Source organism: Triturus cristatus, chromosome 8 (assembly GCF_964204655.1).
Source record: "Triturus cristatus chromosome 8, aTriCri1.1, whole genome shotgun sequence".
Classification (NCBI taxonomy): domain Eukaryota; kingdom Metazoa; phylum Chordata; class Amphibia; order Caudata; family Salamandridae; genus Triturus; species Triturus cristatus.
In genome coordinates this window covers 1,183,840,358-1,183,854,587 of record NC_140591.1, presented here as the reverse complement: position 1 = coordinate 1,183,854,587, position 14,230 = coordinate 1,183,840,358, and the positions used below count along the sequence as shown (strand labels likewise).

Genomic DNA, 14,230 nt, shown 5'->3' with positions numbered 1-14,230 from the left:
TTCAAGTTTTTATAACTAGCAGGTGTGGATCCAAAATGCACTTGGCCTACAGACTCAAGCTACACTTCACTGAAGGCCATAAACCCAGGAGGAATTATTTAAGGTTGCCAAGCATTCAATGCCGGAATGTACTCAGTAATATTTGGTTTTAATTGGTACAGCTGGTTCCTAAAATAATGTAATTTAAGTGCTCTGGGTACTTGGCACCAAGATTCCATATTGCACAGCCCAATGATAATAAAAAATGGAGATCATTCACATGTAGCCTGGACATTTGGGGGGTTAGGTAGCTCCTACAGAAATTCAGACTTTATAATATAAACCTCTCAAGGTAGGTTTGTGTGGCAGATGGAACCCCCGCGTTTTCCTAGTTGGTGCATCAGTGCAGCGAGAATGTCAAACTCGAAAGAAAGCCACGGACATTAAACTGCTCCAAAGAGCAGGATGAGGTATGGGATTGCAGTTATGAGGCTAGAGAAAAAAAAACACGCACAAACAGATCAGAATACTAAATAGATGGGATAAACAGACTTCAGAGAGATTTATAATGGCCCTGCTCAAGCACACGAAGTAAAATTGGCAAGTCTTACCTCAGTGTCCCCCTCTGCACTGCCAACTCCAGTAATATTGCAAGAGCCAAGTGCTGGTCTTGTAATGGGATGTTTCCTGGTCCTTTGGAACATGACGCCCCATGGACATCACTAAAACAAAACAAGATCTATTAGACATTCATTTTGGTGGAAGGCCTTTCTTTTACAACATAAACTGCCACAAACTGGTCCTCATCTGTTAAACACATTTATGCAAAAACTATTTCAAATATGGGAAGACAATGTGAGTGAGGCATTTTGAGAAAGAAAATGTGGCTTTATCACTGTGTAGTGTTGTGGAATTAGCGTAGGGATTCACCAAAAGCATAGCTGCCACGTTTTACGGAGTCCATCCGTGATGCGCTGCTCCAGTACCAGGTTTTTTCTTTGATTTCTAGGACTTGCTGCCCTATTTTATAATGTAATAAACAAGTCTACAAGTTCCAGAATCCACCTGAACTGGAGGAGCACATTACACATGAGCCTGGGAAACCTGCCAGAGCTGCAAAAGATAAAAATACCATAAAAAAGACCTTGAAATACTGAGTATTTTAACACATGGGTTAAACAACAGGGACCCAATCACATTTCGGTCTTAAAAGTATTATTCGATTAGAAAAACGCAGCAAACAAGGAATAGGACTTAAACACAGCTACATACTGAAATGGAATATACAGCAATTTAGATCCTGTTCTGCACCAATTGCCTTGCATAAAGAAACCTCTAATCAAATTATTGGTTATGGTTAATAGAGGGTTTTGTAGATAAGAGAAGCTGTGCAGTAACATTTTTATCAAGTGCATTCACATACATAAGACACGGCATCTACAGAAAATAAAATCAACTGTTAACATTTACGCAGATAAACTGAAGTTGAATTTGAAGTACAGCTTAAACAAATAGTACTTCATTACATCTGTACAATTAGAAAACATATTGATTGTCAAAAGGGATGCAACAGCGCTATGACCTCCTAACTAGTAGCAAGAACAAGCTCCTTCTAAATCACTATAGGGATAAACTGGAAGTGGATATCCCCTTCAGCGAATTTGAAATTGAGGCTGGTGAAAGAGGGCAGAGTCTGCTTTTTTTTTATCAGCTAATGAAGACCGACAACGCTGTAGTAGGAACAACAACAACTGACCAGAGCAAATCACCATTCTTGGATGGCTTTCTGCCTCGGTTGAGACTGAAACCTCACTAGTATGCTATGAGAGCAGTCCCCAAAAAATATCCAAAACTCTACGAAGTCTAAGCAATGGAGGGAAAAAATACCTGCTCTTATAAACATGTGTACCATGGATTTGTACGTGGGTTTCTCCAATGCTTGCACATGTTCCTGAGATTCTTCCCTGTCAGAAGTATTTTGCAATTGCTTTGCCATCTCAAATCACAAGATTAGTTAGAAAAAGATAATACAGTTGCTTGCAACTTCAGAAATCAGCAATTTCTGTACTTCAGTGCTACATAAAAAAATTATTTTCATTGCAGCTTAGTCGTTTCAATGAGCCTACTCCAGGGTCAAAGACTCAACTTCAACCACTCTATTAACTGTATTGGTAAAGGTGCCGGTTTTGCTGCCAATATAAATGATAAGTGTCAATCTATTACAGCATCAAGAGAAACCAAGAGCTCTAAAAAGCAATCTTCATGAAGTCAGCCTTCCGCCGCATCCTACTACTAAACCAATTGAGCTAAAACGTGCAGTAAAATATGGAGTTATGACTAGTGGTTGGCACCACAAAAACTATTCTATCCTGCTTATGTCCAGAAAATAATGTATTTTAATACATTTCTGTGTTTTCACCTTTCCAGTGCTCAACAGCCTGAGTTTACTGGATACTTGGGACATCATCATTAAGGAGGACAAGGGTTTGGTCCTGGAAATCAGTGGGGGACATGATTAGTGGTGTCAGACAGTTTGATTGTTCATAGACTGATATCCCGTTTCTCGTGATTGGGCCCAGAAAGAGAGTTGGGCCACAAGGTGTTAGTTCAGTTTGGAAATTTCCCAGCTGAAAATGCATTTCGATGCTGCACTATGCATCATTTTTTGTTTCAGTCAAGGCTACAGTCATCATAGTGATCATATTTTTGCTGTTTGTAAGACACACACTACAAATCAGCTGGACCTCAGCAGCAGGAACTCAAAGATACAGACTACAACCATAAATTCTACAATATAAAAACAAAAAATACTTTAAACATGTTCAAAAACCCTCATCCTGAAAAGGGGTGTAGGAACGGGATTATGAGGTGTGGTTGTGAGATATCACTATGTAATAATGTTGCAATCGTTATTAGGTCCAGTTAGGCTTATTTAATTAAACCCTTCACTCAGTCCAGGTTAGCTCTGGCGCAGAGAAGTCCGGCTAAATCAAAGGAACAAATGTAAAGCATTTAGAAGTACCAGAACAGTAGCCAAGAAGGAATCCAGACATATGATTTCTCCAAGATGAGTGAATTCTTTTTTTTAATAATCATATTTCATTGAATTTTGTGCAAATGAAAAATAAGAACATAGGACACACAATGAGCACATTAGAGATAGTTACAAGGCAATTCATTTGATACATTAGGATAATACAAAACAACAGCACATTAGCACTCCTGGCTTCAGTCAAGACCACCAGCCTATTGGCCCAACCATTTACCCCACACTTGACCGTGCTTGCGGGGACACCCCCAGGCCTCGTAGACCGTTTTTTCCTGCTGGACTCACCAGTCCACTCCTCAGCGCCAGAGTGAAAGGTTTGGAGGATAAGGGGGACTTCCAGCGTGTGGCGATTTCACGTTTGGCGACCATTAGGGCCGTTCCCAAGAATGATTGATCAGCCCTAGTGTCTCCAAAGCCCTCAAGGACAACCCAAAGAAAATCAACAAAGGGGTGGGAGGGTCCTCCCATCCAAGAACCTCAGTGAGCTCCCCCACTATCGCAGCCCAAAAGTTTTTAATCGCAGGGCACAACTAAACCATGAGATTGAAATCGGCAGGAGTGCAGCCACAGCAGGGACAGACAGGCTCAGAGAGGAGTCCCGCTTGGTGGAGCAGAGCTGGGGAGAGAAATCTGTTTTAATCAACTGCAGTTTAGAGGAAAAAACGAGTTACTTACCTGTACACTATGGTTCTCCAGTATTATCTTTCATAGATTCACATGCTTGTATCTTCCCCGTCGTCATGGTGGGAGTCTCACGGTAACAGAATGACCACAGCAGTATAAGAAAAAACTGCATAGCAAAATCCCATAGGGAATCCTCTTATTTGGTAACCAAACCTCATCATTATTTGGTCCAAGACTCAGCCAATCGGCTGCCAGCCCTGACATCACACTCTCCAGCAGAGCCTTCCTGCCTCAGATTTCCAGCCCCGAGTGCGAGACTACAATACATCTAGAGACAATGAGGTTCTGCCTGAGAAATGGGGAGGTGGGCGGGCCGCATGTGAATCTATGAAAGATAATACTGGAGAACCATAGTGTACAGGTAAGTAACTCGTTTTTTCTCCAGTATTCAATCTTTCATAGATTCACATGCTTGTATCAGAATAGCAAGCAGTACTTATCCCAAAATGCATTTCCAGGCTGAAACCCCCAATAAACAGTGGGCTCTGCTCCTTTGTATAGAATGGTAACATACATCACAGTTTTCAAAATACGTGTCTAATATACATATAAATATATTTCTACATATACACCTCCAAATATTCTATGAGAAATACCTTAATGAAATAGATGCCGTAGAACCGACTGTCCCACTGCTGCATCCTTTTTCCATGCCGTGTCCAGACAATAGTGTCTAATGAAGGTGTGCACATTCTTCCATGTCTCGGCTCTACAAATATCTGGCAAGGACACTCCTGCGAATAGAGCCGTAGAAGTTGCCATCTTCCTTGTGGAGTGCGCACGTACCTTGGCTTGTAAAGGTTTTCCAGCTTTGACGTGACACAAGGAGATCGCTGAAGTTATCCATCTTGAGATATTAGGTCTGGAGAGTGCCAAACCTTTCCTGGGGCCAGAAAAGGCCACAATGAGTTGATTTGTCTTTCTGAACGGTTTCGTCTTATCGATGTAAAATTTTAGACATCGTTTAATGTCCAAAGAATGTAGAGCTCTTTCTGCAGATGTTGAAGGATCTTTAAAAAATGTAGGCAAAACCACCGGTTCATTCAGATGAAAGCTAGAGGGGACCTTAGGGATAAACTTGGGGTTTGTCCTCAGAATAACTCTGTCCTGCCTGAATTGAAGAAATGGTTCTGCAATTGAGAAAGCTTGGATCTCGCTGACCCTTCTTGCCGACGTGAGAGCTAATAGCAACGCTGTCTTCCATGAGATAAATTGCAAATCCGCCTTATGTATTGGCTCAAATGGCGGCTTCATTAGCTGTGCAAGAACCGTATTAAGCTGCCAAGGAACCACTGGTCTTTGAACTGGAGGGAACATTCTGAAAAGCCCTTTGAGAAATTCTTTAATAACCCTTTGGGACCAAAGAGATGGTTGGTCAGGAACTCTTGTGTACCTTGAAATAGCGGCCAAGTGTACTTTTATAGACATATGAGAGAGTCCAGATTTGGCCAACGTTAATAGATATGGAAGAATTTGAGCAGAAGAGACTTGAAACGGATGTAGATCCTTAGATGCACACCAATGACAAAATCTTTTCCATTTAGCCCAATATGTTTTGTTTGTCGAGATCGTGACAGAATCTCTCTGCATTCTTGAGGGATCTTCAACAGTTGGAACTCATGTTCGTGAGGTTCCATGCTGACAAGTTCAGTGATTTCAAATTTGGATGCAGTATCTGGCCGCCGTTCATTGTTATTAGATCCTGCACTAATGGAAACTGTATCCTGGGTGTCACTGAGAGTCTGAGAAGTTCCGAGAACCACGCTTGTCTCGGCCATGCTGGGGCAATCAGAATCAGATGGCACGGCTCTGATTTCATTTTTCTCAAGACTTTCGATATTAGAGGGAAGGGGGGAAATGCATACGCAAACATCCCCGTCCAGCACATCTGTAGCGCATTGCCCCACGACCCTTTCTGTGCAAACCTGCTCGCAAAGTTTTTGCATTTTGAATTGTGACGATCCGCGAGCAGGTCTAACTTTGGAGTGCCCCATCTCTTGAACACTTTGAAGAGTTGCTTTTGGTTCAGTTCCCACTCGTAAGAAATCTTGGATGATCTGCTCAGAATATCTGCTCTTGTGTTGTCTACGCCTGCAACGTGTTGTACTTGAAGCGAAATGTTGTGATCCAGAAGCCACCTCCAAATTTCTTGTGCTTGCTTCGACAATATTTTCGATTTTGTACCCCCTTGTTTTAGAAGGTAAAACATAGATGTTGAGCTGTCTGACTTGACAAGTACTGTTGAAGCGCGAATCCTGGGAAGAAATGCTTTTAGGCCCAAGAAAAGAAAACAGACCTTAGTTCCAGCAAGTTGATGTGGAGCTGCGTTTCGCTCTATGACCAGTGACCCTGAATTTCGAGCTCCTGCAGATGCGCTCCCCAACCTTGAAGTGAAGCATCCGTCATCATTACGAAACTGTAGCCCTGTGGTTCGAAAGTCAGTCCTTCCGCTAAATGATCTCTGATCTTCCACCATGACAGGGCCCTTATGATCTGAGGAGTGACAACTATTCGATCTTCGAAGGATCCCTGCGACTGAATCCATTGCTGTCTAGCAGTTCTTGGATAGGTCTCATGTGGAGTCTGCAATTGGGAAGTAGGGGGATACAAGAGGACATCATCCCCAACAACGATTTGTAGGTTCTTACTGAAACTGACTTTTTTATTTGCAATTACTTAGTCAGCTTTATGATCTTTTGAATACGTTCCTCTGAAGGATAAGCCCTCGCCTCCTTGTTGCAAATTAAAGCTCCCAGAAATTGAAGGGACTGCGATGGCCTGAGATGCGATTTTTCTAGGTTGACTATGAGACCTAGGCGATTGAAAAGGTTCATGCAAACTTTAAGAGAATGTTGGGCTTCCCTGAACGAACCACCTTTTATGAGCCAATCGTCTAGATATGGGTAAATCTGGTGACCTTGAATTCTTAGATGTGCTGCCACTGGCGCCATACACTTCGTAAAGATTCTCGGCGACGACTTTAGGCCGAAAGGCAATACTTTGAATTGATAATGGCGCCCCGCCACCATGAAGTGCAGACATTTTCTGTGATTTATATGGTTTGGGACGTGAAAATAAGCATCTAAGAGGTCCAGGGATGCAAAATAATCTCCTTTGCCAATCAGAAGGAGTATTTCCTGCAGCGATAGCATTCGAAATGATTTCTTTTGGATGAATTTGTTGAGACCTCTCAGGTCCATTACTTGTCTCCATTTTGATGTGTCTTTTTTCTTTATGAGAAAGAAATGCGAATAAAAGCCTTTCCCTCGTTGAAGTTGCGGAACTTCTTCTATTGCCTCTTTTTGTAGTAGAGCGAAAACTTCTCCCTTGAGGGCTGATAGATGTTCTTGTCTCCTGTGTAGAGGAGGCTGAATTGGAGGCTTTTGAACGAACTCCAGGGTGTGGCCATGTTGAATTACATCCAAAACCCATCTGTCTGTTGTTATTGAAAGCCAGGCTGGATAAAATGAAGCCAGGTAATGATTGCTGCTTCTTGAACAAGTGGCGGGTGCCTTGACAAAGTCATTGTCGTCGATTGGATTGCTGCGATTTGCCTTTCACAGATTATCTCCCTCTGGACTGTTGCTGATAAGTATTTGTTGAACGAAATTGCTGATTATTTGAGTATTGGCGATATCCCTGCTGATTGTACGGCTGATATCTATTTGATTGAAAAGAAGACCTTTGCATGAACTGTCCCCTGGATCCTCTCCTCCGAAAGGACTGGAACCTGCCCTGTTGAAGGGATCCTAACGCACGCACTGTATCCGTGTCAGTTTTTATACTTTGGAGGGCATCATCCACATGCTTTCCGAATAGGTTCTCTCCATAAAATGGCATGTCCACTATTTTAGCTTGCACTTCTGGCCTAAAAGAAGTGGCTTTAAGCCATCCTTGTCTTCGCAGGGCCACTGCGCCTGCCATTTGCCTGAACGCCACTGAGGACAAATCCATAGCGATGTCTATGGATTCTGAGGCTGCCCTAGCCCCATCTTGCAAGATAGCAGCCGCTTCTTCTCTTTTATCCTCTGGCAGATGAGCTAGAAAAGGTGTTATATCAGACCACATCTGCCTATTGAATCTGCTGATGAGGGCTAACGCATTAGAGGCCTTTATGGAAGACGCTGCCATCACAGCAACACGCTTCCCTGCACCATCCATATCGCCTCCCCTCTTTATCCGGGGGAACTGCTGATGTAGACACCGGATTTTTGGAGTTCCTTTGGGCAGCCTGCATCACCACAGATTCCGGTCGCGGATGTCCAATTAAACAGGCCGGAGAAGATTCTGGGGCTCTATATTTCTTCTCTATTCGAGGAACTGAAGCAGCCACTGAAGCCGGGTTCCTCATTATTTTTAATCCTTCCTCCCAAATGTGAGCGATTATTGGTATGGACCTAATAGATGTCCCTGAATCCTCCTTGAAGTCATAGAGGAAACATTCGGCTTCTTGTACTGGAAGTGGAAGCTCAAATCTTTTTGACGCTTTCTCCATGATATCATTTAAACCTCCTATATCTTGTGGCGGAGAATGCGCCGGTGACGGAGATGGAGACGGAGTAGTTGGAAGAATATATTGGTCGCATTCATCCCCAACCTGAGTATCTTTAAGAAGTTCTCCTTCTTACGGTTGATCCACGTCACTTTCCTCCAAATCGTCTCTAATTGTCACAATCGGGGGAGATTGAATTTTCTGAGAAGTAGTCTTGGGAGAGGAATGAGGTGTTTGAACATGTGCGGGCTTATCTGAAGTTTTTGACGTTTGAGTGTTAGCTTCAGGAAAACGCCAATAGTAATCATTTATCATAAGCCGCAAGTCAGTTACTAAGGAAATCGAGATAGTATCCTCTCTAAGATCAGGCTGAGGTTCTTCCTCTTCTTCATAGTCATATGACTGCTGGAATGACTCATACCTCCTTGAATCCTGTGGAGGGTGATCTTGGAATGAGAAGACTTCCTGAACCTCCTGATACTAATCGTCAGTCTCCTGGCTCTTAATCTAAAGTTGGGACGGACTATACGCCACTCCTGAAGACACTTCATCTTCTGACTGCAATTCAAGCAGATTAGATGGAGGAAGCGGAGAAATCTTTGTCCAAGCCGCAAAATCTGATGATTTCGTCTTCTTCGTCGACGAGACCGTCGACGATGGAATAGATTTTAAAGATATTGTCTTTGCCTTTGGAGATTTAAAAGATGCCGTCAACGGACCCGTCGACGGAGATCTCGTCGACGTGGAAAGCTGAATTATCGTCGACGAAGTCGTCGACGCTGCCGCTGACGATGATGTCGGAACTGGCCTCCCCATCGACGGGATCGTCGACGAGCCTTTCTTCGACGACGATGTTTTAGTCGTCGACGTCGATGCAGCTGTCGTCGTCGAAATGGTAGTCGCCGACGATTTTACTGAAATCAAAGCCGGCGACGCCCCAATTTTCGTCGACGGAGCTGAGGAGACTTCTCTAGACTCTGTTGATTTCTTAAGAGGAGTATGAGGAAGTGAAGACGAAGAAGCCTCTTTGCCTTTTGTCTTTTGCTTTTTAAGTTCGGTGTTATCTTCAGAAGCAGAAGACTTGCTCTTTTTTGAAGTTCTAGGTTCCTCTTCAGAGTCAGATTCTGAAGTGACCTTCTACTTTTGAAGCCACAACAGAAGTCGTGCCTCCCTGTCACGCAGGGTTTTCGCAGAAAAGGTTCTGCAATGCTTACAGTCCTTAAGCACATGTTTTGGGTGCAGACAATATAAGCAGTCCTTGTGGTGGTCTTCAGAAAACAATCTAGGCTTTCCACAGGATCTGCAGGGCCTGAGAGCCTCTTTTTAGAGCTTTCAGCCATAGTAAGCAAAAAATATGAAGCACAGTACCTCAATCCAGTAAAGAGCATGAATCTCCAGATGAACAAGAGGTCAAAAGTTCACACAGGAACAAAACTGAGCAAGGCTCAGGGAGACTCCTCCTCACACGAAAGCGGTTGGAAATCTGAGGCAGGAAGGCTCTGCTGGGGAGTGTGATGTCAGGGCTGGCAGCCGATTGGCTGAGTCTTGGACCAAATAATGATGAGGTTTGGTTACCAAATAAGAGGATTCCCTATGGGATTTTGCTATGCAGTTTTTTCTTATACTGCTGTGGTCATTCGGTTACCGTGAGACTCCCACCATGACGACGGGGAAGATACAAGCATGTGAATCTATGAAAGATTGAATACTGGAGAAATTGCTATAACCCTTGGCTCCATCAGCACATTGCGCCAGACGTCATCTTCGAGGGGTCCCACCCAGCCCTCCTACCGGGTTAAATGGTCTAGAGTGCCTGGGTTATTATCAACCAAGGAGTGGTACATTTGGGAAATTCCTCCCTTGCCCAAATCGCCCATCAGAATTTTGGCCTCCAATGGGCTATCCTCGGGAAGAGAGTCAGTGTGTGAGACGTGAGTTTGGAGTGCGTGTCGCAATTGAAGGTATTTATAGAACTGCATACGAGCCATGAACAGGTGTGGCAGCGACATATAAATAAAAATAGATGTGAAATAAAAAGAATATTCCCTGAAAAATCTATAAATGAGACCAATAGCTCAGTAAATGAAGGACAGAAAACATATTTAACCAAAATAAAACAAAAGGTACATCTGGAAGCTTGCAGATGGGCTGCCGGTACTGCACCCGTTTCGTATGCGTTAGTGAAGCATTTGAAAGCATTTTCACTAAACAAAAGCCAAAATTATTAACTTTATCAATAGTTGTTAAATGTGCTCTTCTCTCTTTCCAGTGCACTAGGATTGCTCGCTGTGTGACTGGGGAAAGAAAATGATGAGTAGTGTGGTGTGTACAATATTATAGTCGGGCACTCTCCGTCAGGTCAGTTGCATTGCGCCTTGGTATGAAGGAAGACTACTTTAAATGAAATGCAAATTGAGTGCACAAAAAAAACAAACTAGTAAACCAACACTGAGACATGAAAAATACAAATAAACCAACACGGACAATTCTGCAGTCTGCTGTTTCACCTGCACAATACTCCATAGCTTTTTGATGCTAAGCTCATTTTGCTAACAAAACCCACAAATGCACATTTCCAAACTAGCAACTGAAGAGCTATAGGCAAGAAAACTAGCAGATTGGTGAATGGGCCTACATACACAATATGGTTCTTCAGGTATATAAGATTGTTCCTTTAAACTTATTAGATTATAGATTGATACCCACATTCGAAATGCTGCTTCATATAAGTGCATATGCCAGGCACAGAAATTAGCAGCAGCAGGAAGATAATTCAAGGTGCTTACATAAAGAGAATTTCACACGTCTTACGTAGTAACACAGACCTTAAAAATTTAGTAGCTCTCTCCACAACCTCCAACCAGACAGATGAAACTGTTCCCTCATCGAAGAGGGATGCTTCTGGGAGTGCTCTTAGGGCATCGAGAGACTCTTGCAACAATTCACTGCACAGGTCTGCATCTTCACCTAGAAAAATAATAAAAAAGAAAAAGATCCAGAGATTTTTTTAAATATTTTATTTACCTTGCATTTTGTTTTGTATTCGCCTGCAGTTTACATACAAATGAACCTGTACATATTGTCAATGTTACACATAGGTGTGCAACTTTCGTCAGTACCCAGAGTTATTTCTATCCAGGAGCATAGAGTAGGATCTTTGAAATTTCTTCACAGAAGTCAGTGAGTTCTAATTAGACACATCTTTCTTCCATTACCAGGATGTATGTTAGAGAAATATTAAGCTATTTTATTCAAAGCAACATTTCAAAAACAAGGCACAAGATGAAAAGGACTTGTTTTTCTAACATTGTCATAGTTCAGAAGAAAATATTCAGATTTCTCTGTATTCATTTTAAGGAAGTAATGGATAGTAACTTTCAATAAGAATAAGGAAGTTTTGGTATGCCAAGATGAAACAACAGATGTACCATGGCAGAGGTTTTCTGGAGAAACACGCTAAGATTTGGAGGAAATAGTGGACATATTTGGGGTTGGAGATTGACGGGTTTATGATCAATCAGGGAGGTGCTGGAATGGTGTGCAAATGCTACTGGTGGGTTATATCTGCAACAGACTTTAATATCTTATTAAGAAAAACAAAAATTGACTTATCAAAAAAAAGTATTCTTTTTTAATTTAGTGTTCGAGCTAAAAAGATTGATGGTGATGCTGCATGGAGTGCTGTATGCATATTTGAACACACCACATTTTTTACTTGTATCTCACATGTGGGGATTTGGAAACTGGGGGGCAGAAAACCGACCTATGGTGCTCCCGAAATGTTCAGGAGTTGCCTTAGATAATGCTTTGGCAGAAAGGAGGACTTGACAGCTTCTTTCTGAACTGAGGCAAAACACTTCAGCACCACATCTGTAGAACCAATTCTGTTGTCACATTGGACTTCCCAAATTATAATTAATTTCTGAACTCTCTTGGTTACATGAAGAAGATTCACCATAAACATCTTCCCTGGGAGTAGCTTGAAGCCCACAGCTAGAAGAGATTCTGTCTTTAATGTGTAGGTAACAAGCACCTAAATAAAATAGTATTACGTTACCTGTTTGCCTCATGTTCGCTCCTTCCCTTTTGTGAGTCCCCTTACCACTCAGGACAACGTGAATAAATTTACATACAAACATTGAACACAACATGCTCCATTTGTGCCCCTTCATATACCCCTTTTCAATGTCTCTCCTTCACTTGTCTAGAAACATCGCTCTTTGAAAACAGTCTTGTGGTGGGAGATCTCTTTTGCAAGCACATTTTCTCTTCTTTTTCTTCCTTACATCGCCTCATTTTTTGTTTACCCTCATGATTGAAGAAGCCAAAGGATGGCTTAATTTATATAAACACATGACATAGCCCAGAAAAACTTTGGGTTCAAATAAGGCCCTCAATGCAGTAACTAAGTGACCATGACCAGGCCCATTCAGTAATCCCAAGAGACCCTCATGTAGTTCAAAACAGTCACCAAATAGTCTACCCCCTGGGTACTAAGTGAAGTCTGTGTAGCTTCAATAGACCCATTGTCAGCCAGAAGCAGCCCCCTACCCCTGTCCAAAGTCTTACAGTTCCTCATGTCTACCTCTATGGATGTCCAAATTTAGTCCTCCATTTCCAACTGTATCCATTGCTCATCCTGCTGTGTTGGACCCAAGCATCATTGCTTGCCTGTTTGCTTATCAGGATAGCTGGGGAACCACCAAGTCACTTCAGCATCCTATCTGTTCAAACTATCCCTATTGAACAGGCCCATTGTCCCATGACCATATGCCACAAACTACCTGCTGTGATGAGCAGAGTGTGGTTTTACTGTTTTCATACAGTCAAAGATAAGGCCCTACCCTAGCTAAATTGTTGGCATGTAAAAGAGGTGTGGTAAAATACTGTTTTTCAGAATCTTACAATGCAATCTTACTTGCTTACTTAATTGCTTATCTTACCCCTTGATACCAGTTTTGAAGGCTGTGATTTCCTTGAGAGCCCAATTATTGGCAATTATAAAAGCTGCAGCACCTGTAACTTGAGGATCCAATACCCATTTTATAATGAAGTCATAATGTAATTATTGGATTGAGGATAATAGAATAAACTCAACCTTCATTAAATACATTCCGCAATTTAATTACAGCAATCAGATGGACCAAAAATGCCAGCAAGTACAATAAAGACCTAACCGGTGACACCCCAGTTAAAAGAGAAGGTATGGTAAAAGCCTTACCCGACCGCCAAGCTCGGCGCAGGAATGCAAATGCAAACGAAAGTGCGGCTCTGGATCCAACCCTTGCAAGTCCTTCAACACCTTTACCTACAGGCCGAGTACTGAAATAAACAAAAACATTTAGAGTATTTCTAGACTCACTCAAAACACTATTTTTTCAGTGCAACTTGAAATATGTTCCAATCTATGTAGTGAGTAGAAAGAATAGAACCCCCTCCACTCACACAAAGTGTGAACTGTACCAACTGAAAACTATACCAAATATAAATCATAAAGAGGCCAAAGAATCAGGCCGGATTTTTCTATTATCACAATCGCTACATAACGAGCCTCCTCCACCACTCAGTTGAATAATTGCTGAAAAATAACTTGGACAAATGTTCAGCTTGATGGGTGCATAACCGAAGAAAACTGTCTATATGAGAATAGAAGCTGTTCAGAAAAGTTCCAAAAACCTTGGGGCCATGGGCAGAACCTCTAAGACTGGTGGGATAATGACATTTGAGGGGACATGGTACTGAGAGGATGCACTGAATGATAGACGTCAATTTCAACTACAGAGGAATGGATATTCTAGACTATTACTAAGTACATCATTTATACTATCATACATTAATAAATGACAAGAGAGGAGGGGGGCATAATCCAAGGACAACGTTCATAACAGCATAGGTTATTTGGTATTTTTGTTTTCAATGAAAAACCAAAAAAATATTAAAATACGTAAAAAAAAAAAATTTAAAAGAATAAAGTCAGTGACATGAACAGTGCTATTGAATTCTGCAATGTCACACAGACTTTCAAG

The 14,230-nt window shown here is 42.0% G+C and overlaps 1 protein-coding gene across 1 annotated transcript in view; it reads right to left on the bottom strand.

Moving 5' to 3' along the window:
- LOC146805589 (E3 ubiquitin-protein ligase HERC2-like) overlaps window positions 1-14,230 on the bottom strand; it is a 1,563,844-nt gene that overhangs the window by 1,441,054 nt on the left and 108,560 nt on the right. Inside the window, 3 exon segments of the mRNA XM_085622871.1 lie at window positions 591-701; window positions 11,030-11,171; window positions 13,426-13,526. Of these exon segments, the coding sequence (XP_085478997.1) occupies window positions 591-701; window positions 11,030-11,171; window positions 13,426-13,526 (354 nt within the window).